At 40.6% G+C, this 11,853-nt stretch overlaps 3 protein-coding genes across 8 annotated transcripts in view; 2 read left to right on the top strand and 1 right to left on the bottom strand.

The window, feature by feature from the left end:
• The window catches only part of LOC109488207, a 15,711-nt gene extending 9,335 nt beyond the window's left edge, over positions 1-6,376 (top strand). For 5 of the 6 annotated variants that reach the window (XM_019792393.1, XM_019792396.1, XM_019792392.1 and 2 more), the window contains 11 exons: positions 443-520; positions 757-807; positions 1,001-1,090; positions 1,944-2,055; positions 2,525-2,669; positions 2,817-2,960; positions 3,352-3,450; positions 3,956-4,105; positions 4,294-4,380; positions 4,754-4,889; positions 5,564-6,376. In XM_019792393.1, coding sequence (XP_019647952.1) covers positions 443-520; positions 757-807; positions 1,001-1,090; positions 1,944-2,055; positions 2,525-2,669; positions 2,817-2,960; positions 3,352-3,450; positions 3,956-4,105; positions 4,294-4,380; positions 4,754-4,889; positions 5,564-5,640 — 1,169 coding nt within the window. In that variant the 3' untranslated portion in view covers positions 5,641-6,376. The remainder of the gene's footprint in view (positions 1-442; positions 521-756; positions 808-1,000; positions 1,091-1,943; positions 2,056-2,524; positions 2,670-2,816; positions 2,961-3,351; positions 3,451-3,955; positions 4,106-4,293; positions 4,381-4,753; positions 4,890-5,563) is intronic. The other variant, XM_019792397.1, reaches the window with a different exon arrangement.
• An 891-nt stretch (positions 6,377-7,267) lies between these two features.
• Positions 7,268-11,209, bottom strand: LOC109488209 (protein SDE2 homolog). The gene is made up of 7 exons (XM_019792398.1): positions 11,010-11,209; positions 10,311-10,428; positions 9,973-10,084; positions 9,485-9,654; positions 8,941-9,049; positions 8,189-8,657; positions 7,268-7,614 (listed from the first exon to the last, which is right to left on the bottom strand). The coding sequence occupies exons 1-7, from the start codon at positions 11,109-11,111 to the stop codon at positions 7,393-7,395; spliced, it is 1,302 nt and encodes a 433-aa protein (XP_019647957.1). The 5' UTR covers positions 11,112-11,209; the 3' UTR covers positions 7,268-7,392.
• A 237-nt stretch (positions 11,210-11,446) lies between these two features.
• LOC109488142 (myosin-9-like) overlaps positions 11,447-11,853 on the top strand; it is a 7,424-nt gene continuing 7,017 nt past the window's right edge. Inside the window, exon 1 of the mRNA XM_019792302.1 lies at positions 11,447-11,853. Coding sequence (XP_019647861.1) covers positions 11,586-11,853 — 268 coding nt within the window. The 5' untranslated portion in view covers positions 11,447-11,585.

Consider the following 11,853-nt stretch of genomic DNA (forward strand, 5'->3'; position numbering starts at 1 on the left):
GCCGCCGCCACTGTATCCCACCGCAGATCGTCGGACAATTGGAGTCCGAGATAAGGGTGGGTCTTAACTGATGTTAGGATTTCATTACAAAGGGAATACTGTGTTCTGGAAGGATTTCTTTTACGGGAAATGTGAAGGATATGGCATTTGGAGGGATTGAACGACATCTGCCAACGGTTTTGCCATTCCGTCAGCACATCAAGGTCAGACTGCAGACCTTGGGCGTCGGAATGGTTGCTGATAGTTCGATAGATCAAGCAATCGTCGGCTAATAACTAAATATACTAATTTAGTTAGTATGATAGTAGTTAATATAAGATTTTGCCTTTCTTGTCAATTTCTTTTGGCATGGGAAAAAGTTAACTTTTAGTGCTGTGTCTTTTGTGCTGATTTTAAACTTTTTGTAAATCTAAAGTGGAGCTGGTTAATATTTATAATTTAGTAAGCCAGAATCCTGGGGACAGCAGCAGTGATGAGGAGACAGACTGGGAGATACTGAGGGAAGCTACAAGTACACAAGGTAAGGCATGGATGGGAAATATGCTTCAAAATCTTTTCATCTTTCAATCTTCGGATGGCTAAAACTGGAGTGCATTTTCTTTCACCTTCTCCCTCTTGCCTTACCCTGTAACCAATAGAGAATTGGTAGCCAAATGGCTACTTAAGTGTGCCAAAGGGTAATGTTAGACTGATCATTATGTCCTCAATTCTAATGTTACATAACTGTTATTCATTTCTACCCTCTCACATCTGTAGCTGAAAGTCAACCTGTGGCAGCAGGTGTACCAGTTATAAAAAGACATGAAGGTGAGACAATGGCTTTTCTTGCACATCTCGCAATGGTGACATCTTGACATCAAATGTGAATGATGCTCGTTATGTCCAAGATAAAAGTAGTGCCTACCAGTTACTCTGGATAAACATTGTGACTGTTTGCTACTAACTCGTAATAATACAGAAATTTGGACTTGTCCAACAGTTTTGTCCTTGGCCTGTACAGGTTACCTGCAGTTGAATTCAACTTTGGTAGACAATGCTCTGGCCTGCAGTATCCTGAAGCTGGCCTCACCTGGAGTGTCACCCATAGCAGGTAGGGGGAGCTCTTCAATATAAGAACTGCACCAAGGAAGAAAAAAAACTCTATTACCCAGAACCATTAATATCTGAATCATTTCTGATGTAAAATTACATGCATAGTGGTTGAAATGGACTCAGGGTAGAGTTTCATTTGAGAAAGTTATTTCATCTTTCACATGCACACGCCTTGCCTTGGTTTCCAATTATAATGTTTTTCTAATGTTTACTGGTTATTTTTAATAAATGTTGTAGATAAAAATATTTATAAAGGAATTTCCATGTGTAAATTCTGGAGCATCATCTACCATGTAATTCTTGACCCTCCATTCAGTTTTCTTTGTGTTTACTGTTTTTCACAGCAATTTTTTTTTTTTTTAATGACGATTTACCACATTTGTGGAAGGATTGACATAACAGGTGACTATCACCTCTTCAAAGATGTCAACCCCGAGACCAGACTGTAAGGCTTGAACCACTCACACCGGGAAGGTCCCCTACTCTTTTTGATAAGTGCGGTGGGTTCTTTAACGTGCGTGGGGTGTGGCTCTCCCAAACACGGGACCTCCATTTAACGTCCTATCCGAGGGACGTCCCTAGCCGAAGCTAGGTACTCATTTACACCTGAGTGAAGTGAGGAAAGTCGTGTAAAGTGCCTTTCCCAAGGGCACAAGATCGGTGACATGGGCAGGGTTCGAACCCACGACCTCTCCGGTGTGAGCCGAACGCGCTACCGATTGCGCCACACGACCCCACAAAAGGAAACAATTTTTTAGGAAACAATTATTAAGAGATTATTACTGACCAAATAAATCTAGCACTAAAGCCCTTCAGAGAGCATTTTCCATGTACTTTCCTGTCTTTGTCAGATGTTGCCCACACCACCAAGGCCATTGTTCCTGAGGTCTCACCCCAGTATGTCCAGACCCAGCCCAGGATTCAGACAGAGGGGACCAAACAGAAACACTCTGTGGAGAAAAGGTGAAGTCATGACTTGGCACCTCATGCAAATTTCATTCCACGATCTGTAGGTTTTCACTGCTAGTTTTAAGTTAAACCAGATTCTGATCCACAAGAAAAGTTACTTAAGCAACGGGACAGATTTGATTTTGAAAACAGGTTTTAGGAAGCATCCAGTACCTTCCGTCTGACAAGCCTATCCAGTTGCTAGAATAACTGCCATCAATGTAAAAGCAGTGACTACTAAGGACAAATTTACTGAGAAAAGAAACGAGAACTTTATCTATCCACCTCACGGTCCTGTGAAAGAAATTGCTAAAATTACACACTTGTAAAAAATGCTACATTCAAAATTGCTTACAGGATGTTTCTGTCCATGGTGCTGAATGTATCATCAGTTTGTTTCTGAATCAACCAAAATCCACTCAGATCTTTTACTAGCAGTTTGATGCAACTTTCTGGACTAGTTTCTTGTTGGTTCCTAATCCAGTGGATTGCTGAAGCCAAACAAGACTGGAGAAGAGAATCTAAAGGAGACATTTCCAGATGAAGATCAGGATGTCAGGAAGAGAAAGTCAGAGGCCCATCCCCCTTCACAGTCAGGCCTGAGGTCTCATCTCAGTGGCTCAACACAGGTAAAGTCTCTTCTTGTAAAACTCTGGTAAAACTGAGGGTGTTTTTTGCCATGTCAGGTTATGCACAAATCAATCAAGTAATCCACTGACAACCTGGTCTAACAGGACAGCAACTCAAAGAAAGAGACTCTTCCCTACATTATACAGGGCAGTGGCAGCAAAAGAGTTCGCTTTTCTGCAGATCTCAGCGTCTCCACAAATAACTCAAGAAACACAAATGCCTCCTTGCTTGTCAAGTCTGTCAGATCAAGCAGTGAGACACAAAAGTCCACGTCCAACACTAGAAAGAAGGTGAGTTGTGAGATTATATTGTTACACTCTTGTAACTATTTATGGATGTTTTGTACTACATTTTTTTTTACACAAACCAATACTCTTGATGTAACTTACAATAGAAAGCTATATATATATATCTATCGATTAGAGGTAAAGATGCTTTGAGGTTATTTTTAGATTAAGTATAATATCAGTCGCTAGTTAGTATCAACAAATGATTGTAGAACAAATGTAACTTAACATGTACCTGTGTCATTTGTTAGCCCATTGTTTAATCGATAGTGCAATTCAGCTAATCAACTATGCATAAAAAGTTGGCAGCAAAACTGTTCATGTGTAAAGTTTGACAGGTTTGAATATGAAGCCATGACATGTATTAAGACTAAATAATGTTCTTTCTGTGCAGGTTCCAGCAACCCCTCACCATTCCACATCGAGAGTTCGGCAACGTGTCAGCACAGCAAAGAGTAGCCGCCGTGGCAGAAATGTAACTCTACAGACCAGTGTGAGTTTTTTTTTACACATTATAGCCCTCATTACCTGGTATAGGACATTCTGTAGTGAAATATTTGTGCTGCATCAGAATAGTAGCATATTCAGTACCTATGTTTACAGAGTCTTTGTTTGATTGCATGTTTGTTTGAGTGCATGTTTAGTTATTTTCACACACCATAGGTATCTTAGGAACACTGACAGAAAGTTAGGTCAAAAGTCCCAGAAAAAATTAATCTTATGTTATGACCTGTCTTAAAATCCCTGCTATGTGCATGTTTCATGCCTTATGAGAGTCAGTTGACATAATCAGCAAGAAACTTCATAAGTTTCTAGCTGAGAAACAAAAATTCTTCAGAGAAACAAAAAATTTTTAAAACTCTTATCATCTTCTACAGAGATATGAGATCTTTGATCCTTGATTCAGTAGAAGGCATGTTGTTGTCCTTTGCAAAATATATTTTATATTACTCTCAAATGATAAGTATCACATTATTCTTATGTCTACTTTTTTTCAGAAGGATCTGTCAACAATAAATCCACCAACCTATGATGAAAGTGACTTAGTCATCAACACCTCCCTTCCTGGAGCAACTGTCAACTCTCAGGAGATAGCTCCAGACTCTCTGTCATTTGAGCAACAGAATAAAACCAGTGGAAGTGTCAAGGTGAGTAGCTCAATATTATGAATCACAAATTGCAGAAAACGTTCTAGCCTTGGGTTTGAAGACTGCTATCATGATGGTCATATATTAAAATTCAAGCACTAGCAATTGTTGGGGACAGGAGACATCATTTGCAGACTTAACAGCCATTCTTTGTCCAAAGTACTTTTTCCCTTGCTTCTGTTTCTCAGAAAGGCAGGCACAAAGGCAGGAAGTCTGCTACCAAAGCTTGCAGTGCAAGGAAAACCACCACCCCTAAAGCACAAGCTTCTGCCAAGGTATCCACCAACTCTACTACAAAAAAGCTTCAACATTTATTAAGAGATGTTGTGTGTTCCCAAAGGTAGTTCCTTAACCTTTTTGAGGCTGTAGGGGAAAGTGGGTTGTTGATCCACTGTGTCTAGGGCATAGTATTGGAAGGCAGAGCCCATCCCGCTCCTTCCACCACCTTTTACCTATTCCAACCAAAGTCAGGTATTCCTTTTACACCTGGGTGAAGAAAATAAGGTGTAGCCTCTCAATCTTGGGTCCACTACCCTCACCAACATTGTTGTACACAGCACTTTAAATTCATACAATTCTATAGTTCACTTTTCAGGGTACTTAAACAATTATGCAACAATTCTTGTTTTTATTCTTCCATTAATTCAGCGTCTCCGCCATCAGTTTGTGCCAGAAGCCTTCCCTCAGTGCTGTGTTGAACAACAGGAGTTTTACAGTGACCAGACGGCCGCGGTGCTTATGGCAGTGAGAGGGGACTCTTCGGATGAAATGGATGCAGAGGAAGGTAACACTGGTTTGATATTACCGTAAAGTTTGCAGGGACTGAAATTTGCTGTAAAGGGGACGTTTGCGTTGTTCTAAGTTAGGCCTAGGGAAAAAAAATTAGTGTTTCCTGTTTCAGTCCTGAACAAATTAGGGTTGGTAGGTACAGGTATTATTTTTCTTCTTCTTTTTTCTTTTTTAAGACTTTGGCGATCTCTAGCGATCTTATACAATACAGTTTAACAAAGTAAAACTTCCATGAGGACACTTTCATTTTCAATATCAGTGTTGAAAACCAATTGTATAATGTTTTATTACTCGGGTGTCAGATAATGGAGCTAGAAAAGGTCGATCAGGTCAAAAAATTCATGTCCCCTGCAGGGGTCAACACATAAAAAAAGGCAAGGCTAGGGTCGGCAGTTTTTTTCTAGGGTCAGTCGGGAAACAGGAAACATAAGTTTTTTCCTAGGCTCTAGCGATGAAGAGGGGGCTTGCAAATTTTACAGCCTGATGATTTTACAGTGGAAAGGTCACCGTGTACATTTAACCACTGCAGGTATTCCACAACTTACAGTACCTCACTTCAGTCTGCTCTGTACATGTAGAACGAAATGCAGTCACGAAGTAGAAATGTGGGAATCTGTTGTAACTACACATTGAGACAGTAGTCATGTGTTCTCTATCTTTCCTTTGCAGAGTTTCTTAAAGACCTGCCCTACACAACCAAAACGGGGACTGTTTTGATGAAGACACACCAGATACAACCTTGGTGACGTTAAAACTGACAGACAAGATCCCAAATAATCATCTGACTTCTTTTCGTCAGTGAAGATCACTCTTTGAGGAGATGTTGTAAATGTTGCTCCTCAATGTACTAAGATATCATTGATATTCCTAGAGAATTATATACCAAGGTATCCTATTAGAGGCCTGTACTTATTTTCCTTTAAGGTAACACTAAGCTACCTTGTATCGAAACTGTCTTTGATGAGTATAGAAAAGTATGCAGTATATAGAAATGTTGTGCTGTTTATGTATTCTAATATATTTATTTAAAAAATATTAAAAAGGATGTGTTAGTAAGTACAATGTAGTTATGTCCAAAGTTCCCTATGTTTGCAAGATATCAAGCCATTAACAGTGGTGCAAATCTATAGAAAATACTAAAAAATACTGAAGGAGCTTGAGTTTAAAGTCAGTCCAACTAAAGTTCATATGTATAGCTACTGTTGAAAGAGTTACAATATTGCCAATACTTACAGTGATCTATACTGATAGAACTGTTACTCAATTGTTCAACGTGTATCGACATTCTGTCTGTTTAAAGAATTTATTCAAACAAACTTTCAAAGTGTACTAAGTTAGTATATATTTATGTGCATTATAAATCGAGTTAAGAATTGGTCAAATTGTGACACAAACTAAGAAAGTATAATTGACATATGTATCATGTGTCGGCCATTCTTGACCAGATCTATGATGTGACTTCAAATAAACCTTAAAAATCTGCATGTTTGTAGTGACATCTTCAAACTAGACTGTAGAATGTATTCTTCTATAGCTTATTAGAATACAGAAGGTTTTGAGTCGTACTGTTTATACATGATTTACGTTTCTGTGACCTTTTGGGCAAAAAGCTTACAATACAAGTCCATTTAATACACTACCAGTAAGATAAACACAAAACCTTTAGAATGCAAAAATAGCTGCTTAAAGAGAATTACTAGTTGTTTAGATTAGTTGCATAATGTGTATTGGTGTAAAATATTAATGCCAACATAACCGACCATCTAAAACAAATATTGTAAAAGGACTTCACCAGTGTCCTACATAATGTCAAATATCTCACCAAACTTAACAAGAAATGTACACTGTACACCTGACATACATTCTCAGTCAAGAAGCTATGAACATTTACAGTACTTTACAAGTATCAGCTGATGCTTCAAGATACTAGTAATTTGGAAAATTCCACTGTTAGCAAGAGTCAAAGAACTATGACCATGTTGAATCTTTTCTTTGTGAAATTTAGTACACATGTAGTACATGACACTCCACAGGTACCCACAGACTTCTTAGTTCTTACTGCTGAAGATATTGTGGAAAAAAATCCAGTGTGGACTGAAAAAGTGGCTACAGTAATCAGGTGGCCTACATCTAGGCATCCGCTACACTACATAATGGTACATACAGCTGTGCATTCAAACAGTAAAAAGTATACAGGTATAAGTAAACAGGTTAAGGTACAGACCTGTATCTGTGCGGCGCCTAAACAAGTCTGGCCAATTATCTGTAAGTTATACATGTAGCCAACTGTCTTTTTTACTGGTAAATCATTGTCTTTTTAGAAGTTTTCATGATTTTCCAACACTAAATTGTCGCACTGGTGTTTTTTTTTTCTTTTTTTGTTCAGGAACAGATGTACCGAAATATTTTCGCAGGTATTTGGTACAAGGCCCTAATGGTTAATGTACTACAAACCTGCCAACATACAGTCCAGAGCAACTGAAGTTTGTGGAGTATTTCTACTGCTTTTTCTTCTTCCCCTTGCTTGGTTTGGCCAGCAGTGCTGGGTCGTACTGGTGTCTCTCCAGCCCCTTGACAGAGAACAGTCTGCTGGCTCTCTCCTGCAGCGTACCCCCACACTTCAGCCCCAGGGCCATCAGACCTCCCTTCAGTCTGTCCAGTCCTAGGGACTCCAACTCTCCTGCTGAGCTGTACTCACTTAGATCAATGGCTTCAGGCTCCTGTCAGAAGTAATGAAAAAACTAGAAATGTAACATTTGCAAAGCAGATACATCATGTTTACCTTCACATGGTCTAGCCTAACAAACTACTGCTCAAACACATTCATATATACATGTATGTGGTTACCAGCCTCTCCAACTCTGTACTGCCAATTGCTACATAATATAATCCAACCCCACAGGGTGTCAGCTACAGATAGTGACGGTTGTCTGGTTGACGGTTGACATTATTTGTTTGGAACAGAAGACACCAAGCAAAAACAATGTTTTCCTTTTACGAAGGTAAAACATAAAAAATCATACAGAGAAAAGAAATTGCTTTCAAAAGTTTCCATCTAATACTACTATTATAGTCTTGTTATATATGTAGAAAGCGTGTAATGGTACATGTGTGTTATACTTTACCATGTGCAAAATAAACAGTGAAACTTCTGTTTTTCAGTTGTAGTAACTCTCCACTGTATCACTATAGTTCAGTTTGGTAAATGCCTGGTGCATCCTAAACTTCTTCACTCAATCTTAAAGTCTCACAAGAACTATCACAATCTTACAAACTCACTGGAGTAAAACATACCACTTCTTTCTTTGGCTCTGACTTGTCAGCTTCTTTCTTGTTGCTGGTGACTAGAAATTCGTTCTTAGGTGGACTCAGCACCTGAAGTAGACCTGGTCGGCTGTCCTGTTGCACACCAGCCTCACCATCACTAACACCACTTCTGGGCTGCAGCAGTGGGTTCTTACTGTCACCTTCACAGTCCTCTTTAGAAGAACTTGGTGTGTCTTTTTCATAGATGGCTTCAGATGAACTTGTATCAGTGTCTTCTGTTGCACACAGACCTGAGGCAGCACTACTGCTAGCTGCAGCACTGGCACAGCTGGCAGAGGCACTGGCCCTTCCAGTAGACTGTCGAGAGCTGGACCCCCCACTGGAGCTGCTGGAGTCGTCGTATGATGCTGCAGCTTCCATGGGTCTGGCAGACAATTCTTCGTCGTCACTGTCACTGTCAAGACTGTCCAAGTCCTCCATTCCTTCCAGACCAACCCTGGAAATACAAATGATCCTGTTATCATCCAAACTTGATGTGATACACACAGATTCTACATCTGTTTGTCCTACTGTTTTGCAATCACGTTGTCAAAGTGTCATGAATGCAAAATCCGATTTACTTCAACAACAAAAAAAACATTTTGCTTCTTTCAGTGAGCACTTAATGATAAATTACCATCAACTGTGAATGGCTTACAACAATTTCAGTTGTATCTGTCTAATAGTGATACCCCTACAGTACTTAAATACCAACATGTTTCCCAGGCAGGAGGACTTACCAGGTACAGAGCTTCTTGGTGCCCGAGGCAGCCGGGCCTGCCTTCCTCTTCTGTGCAGCTCCACTGGCTGCCGCTGCTCCACTGCCAGATGGTCCAGCTTTCTCAAGTCCTGGGGAAACACAGCTTCATGAGTGATTGCTATCATTTAACCTTTAACACAGATTACTTTTCTTAAAAAGATACAGGGAAGTACATGTACATTGTACTAAGTAACTAGAGTGGTAAGATTCGCAATGCAAATACATAGTGTTTACCTTCATGTGGTCTAGCCCAACAGGCCATTGCTCAGTTTATTATTACTCAAACACATTCATATTCATATACATACCAGCTCCACCAACTCTGTCCTGCCACTTGCTACATAATGTAATCCAACACCAAAGGTTGCTACAGCACCAATTACTACAGTGACAGACAACTGCCTTTGGTCACTAACCTCATTTGTTTGGAACGGAAGGAGAGGAAGAAGAAATAGAGCAGAAACAACATGTTTTCTTTCTGCAAAGGTATAAACAAGAATAAATGCTGCTTGTGTGTAAAGTACCTTGTTGCAGAGAGTCAGACATCCCTTCCACGATCTGTCTCTTCTGTCGCTCGTACTCAGGGTCGTTAAAGAAGTGCTTGTTCCTGCCCAGCCGCTCCTCTCGCTTGCGCCTCTTCTCTTCCTCACGTTCCCTCTCCCGCTCAGCTTTCTTCCCCAGCCATTCCTGCAGTCTGCATTGGTAAATACATTTTGTACAAATCAATTGCAAATTCAAGTTTTTTTTACATTATCCAGAAATGCTTCCAGGACAAGGATTAAAGATGTCCATCAACTTGTACAAAGTTATTGGGAACAAGTATTTCCCCCCTCAGTTGGAGGGATTCTGGGCCCTACTAGGGTTTGGGTTGGCGTTAGGAAGGGCATCCAGTCGTAAAAATCTTGCTTTAAAAAAGACTTGCACTTGAAGCAAGCACGTCTAACCCACAGTTAAGGGGGAAAATGATGTTAAAATTAGAAAAATTGGAAGAATGGATGAGTTAAGAACCGACCTTTTCTCATCGTTGACGTCCCTCATCCTCCTGCCGCTCAGGTCTCTGCAGGCCTCGTGGTTGGTGGTTTTCTCGATCTGTGCACCAATGGCTCGCAGCATAGACCCAAAACCTGCACATGGAGAAACCACCAGAAAACATATCTGTCATTGGTCTGCAAAAGATATTTCTGTATGTAAAAGAACTCACACAATTATCAAGAAGAGTAGTGGTGACCCAGTGTGACAACTGACAAAACACCAAGATTATAGGCAACTGTTGAGTCTAGGGTGTCTCCAGTAGTTATCTGCTACTAGTAATAGTATACTATATGTAAGAGATTTGTTTGGAAGCCTTACCTCCTTTGCCTCCAACCAGTCGAGGCCAGACCCTGTACACCCCTCCTGGCTGAATGGTATCCTCCTGCTGCACAATCTTGCCATGGTGTGTTACCACAATATCTTCAGGAGAAACTCCCTGTCAAAGATTACATGCATTTGAAGAGAAAGTTAGAGAGAGTGGATGTCAGCATCCAGTTAATCTAATTACATGAAATAATAACATTTGTCGAAAATGAATCCTTGAGACCTGGCCTAGAAATGATAAGATTTTGGGTCCCCTGGTGGCTTCTGGGGGGGGGGGGCAAAGATGCTTTCCTAGGTACTCCTGCAGAACTTATATCTCATGATCTAGACATGCTAGGGTCACGAATTTGGGATGGCTGATAGCTCTTGTTTGTGTATATGAACCCCTTGCCAGCACCATCCCATATGTCTGTTGCGGTACACCTTGTCTCGTTAGACGAGAGTTCGTTTGATTTTTCTGATAAAATTATTATGTATAACATTTTGTTTAGAGCTGATAAACGCATCATGTCTTTGGAATAGCCTATAAACACAGGGTGCCCCCTATATGACTCGGGGTGTAATTACAACCTCTTACAGACCAGCAAGTCTCCGTGAGAGGTTCGTTTCATACCAACAACTCTAACCAAAGCATCTTTGCCCCCCCCCCCCCAGAAGTTTTTGTATGTTGAGAAGTTCAGAGGGCTTTCTTACCTCAGTCCCACAGAGAAACTGTTTCAGAGTAGTTCTAGTCGATATACCATTGATCGTTACACAGCTGAACCTTCCATGTAGCGGTGAGACGAAAATATCCATGGAGTATCGCAATTCAGACAACTGAAAACAGCCAAAAACGCAGAGTGACGCAGAACGAAACGAAACGACTGCGTTCCGGAAATGCTACGAAACAGCTCTGTTTCCGGTTTATGGAGAATGTTACATTTTTGCACAGGGGTGTTCAGTTGTAAAACCTCAATCATTAGGGTTTGAACTTGAAAGATTTTCATAAAGAAAAATGTTACGATTCAGGTAAATAAAATATTTCTAGTATGATATTTAAATCATATAAGTAGGAAATATTTGTCAGTTATAGGTAATAAATAGGCATGCTGATACCCTTGATGGAACAGTCCTTTCCCAGCATGCTTTTCAGTTTTGTGTACTGTGACCTAGCTACCAAACCGGACATCCACTGTCAGCGCAAATATTATATTTTGATGATTTAACGACGTTTTTATCAATCCACACAACCTGTGAACCTGTAAACATTGTCCAGGGGCCTTGTCCATCATGTCTGCCGTGGTGACGACCGAGGTTCCCGGCGTGAACGCCGCCATAGAACACATGATGGAGCTGAAGGGGAGGATGAAGAGTGAGAAGTTCGGGTTTGAGGAGCCTGACGTTGGACACTTGGATGTGGTGGCGGCGGCGCTCAAGGAGTTGGATGACGAACGACTCAAAGTTCACGATATTCTCGAAGTCGAGACTATCAAAGCCAGCATCCTCAGGCATCAGCTCATGTTCCTCCCAGAACAGATCAAGGCTGAAATTGCACAAG

The sequence above is a fragment of the Branchiostoma belcheri genome, unplaced genomic scaffold (assembly GCF_001625305.1).
Source record: "Branchiostoma belcheri isolate BF01 breed outbred unplaced genomic scaffold, Haploidv18h27 scaffold92, whole genome shotgun sequence".
Taxonomy (NCBI): Eukaryota; Metazoa; Chordata; class Leptocardii; order Amphioxiformes; family Branchiostomatidae; genus Branchiostoma; species Branchiostoma belcheri.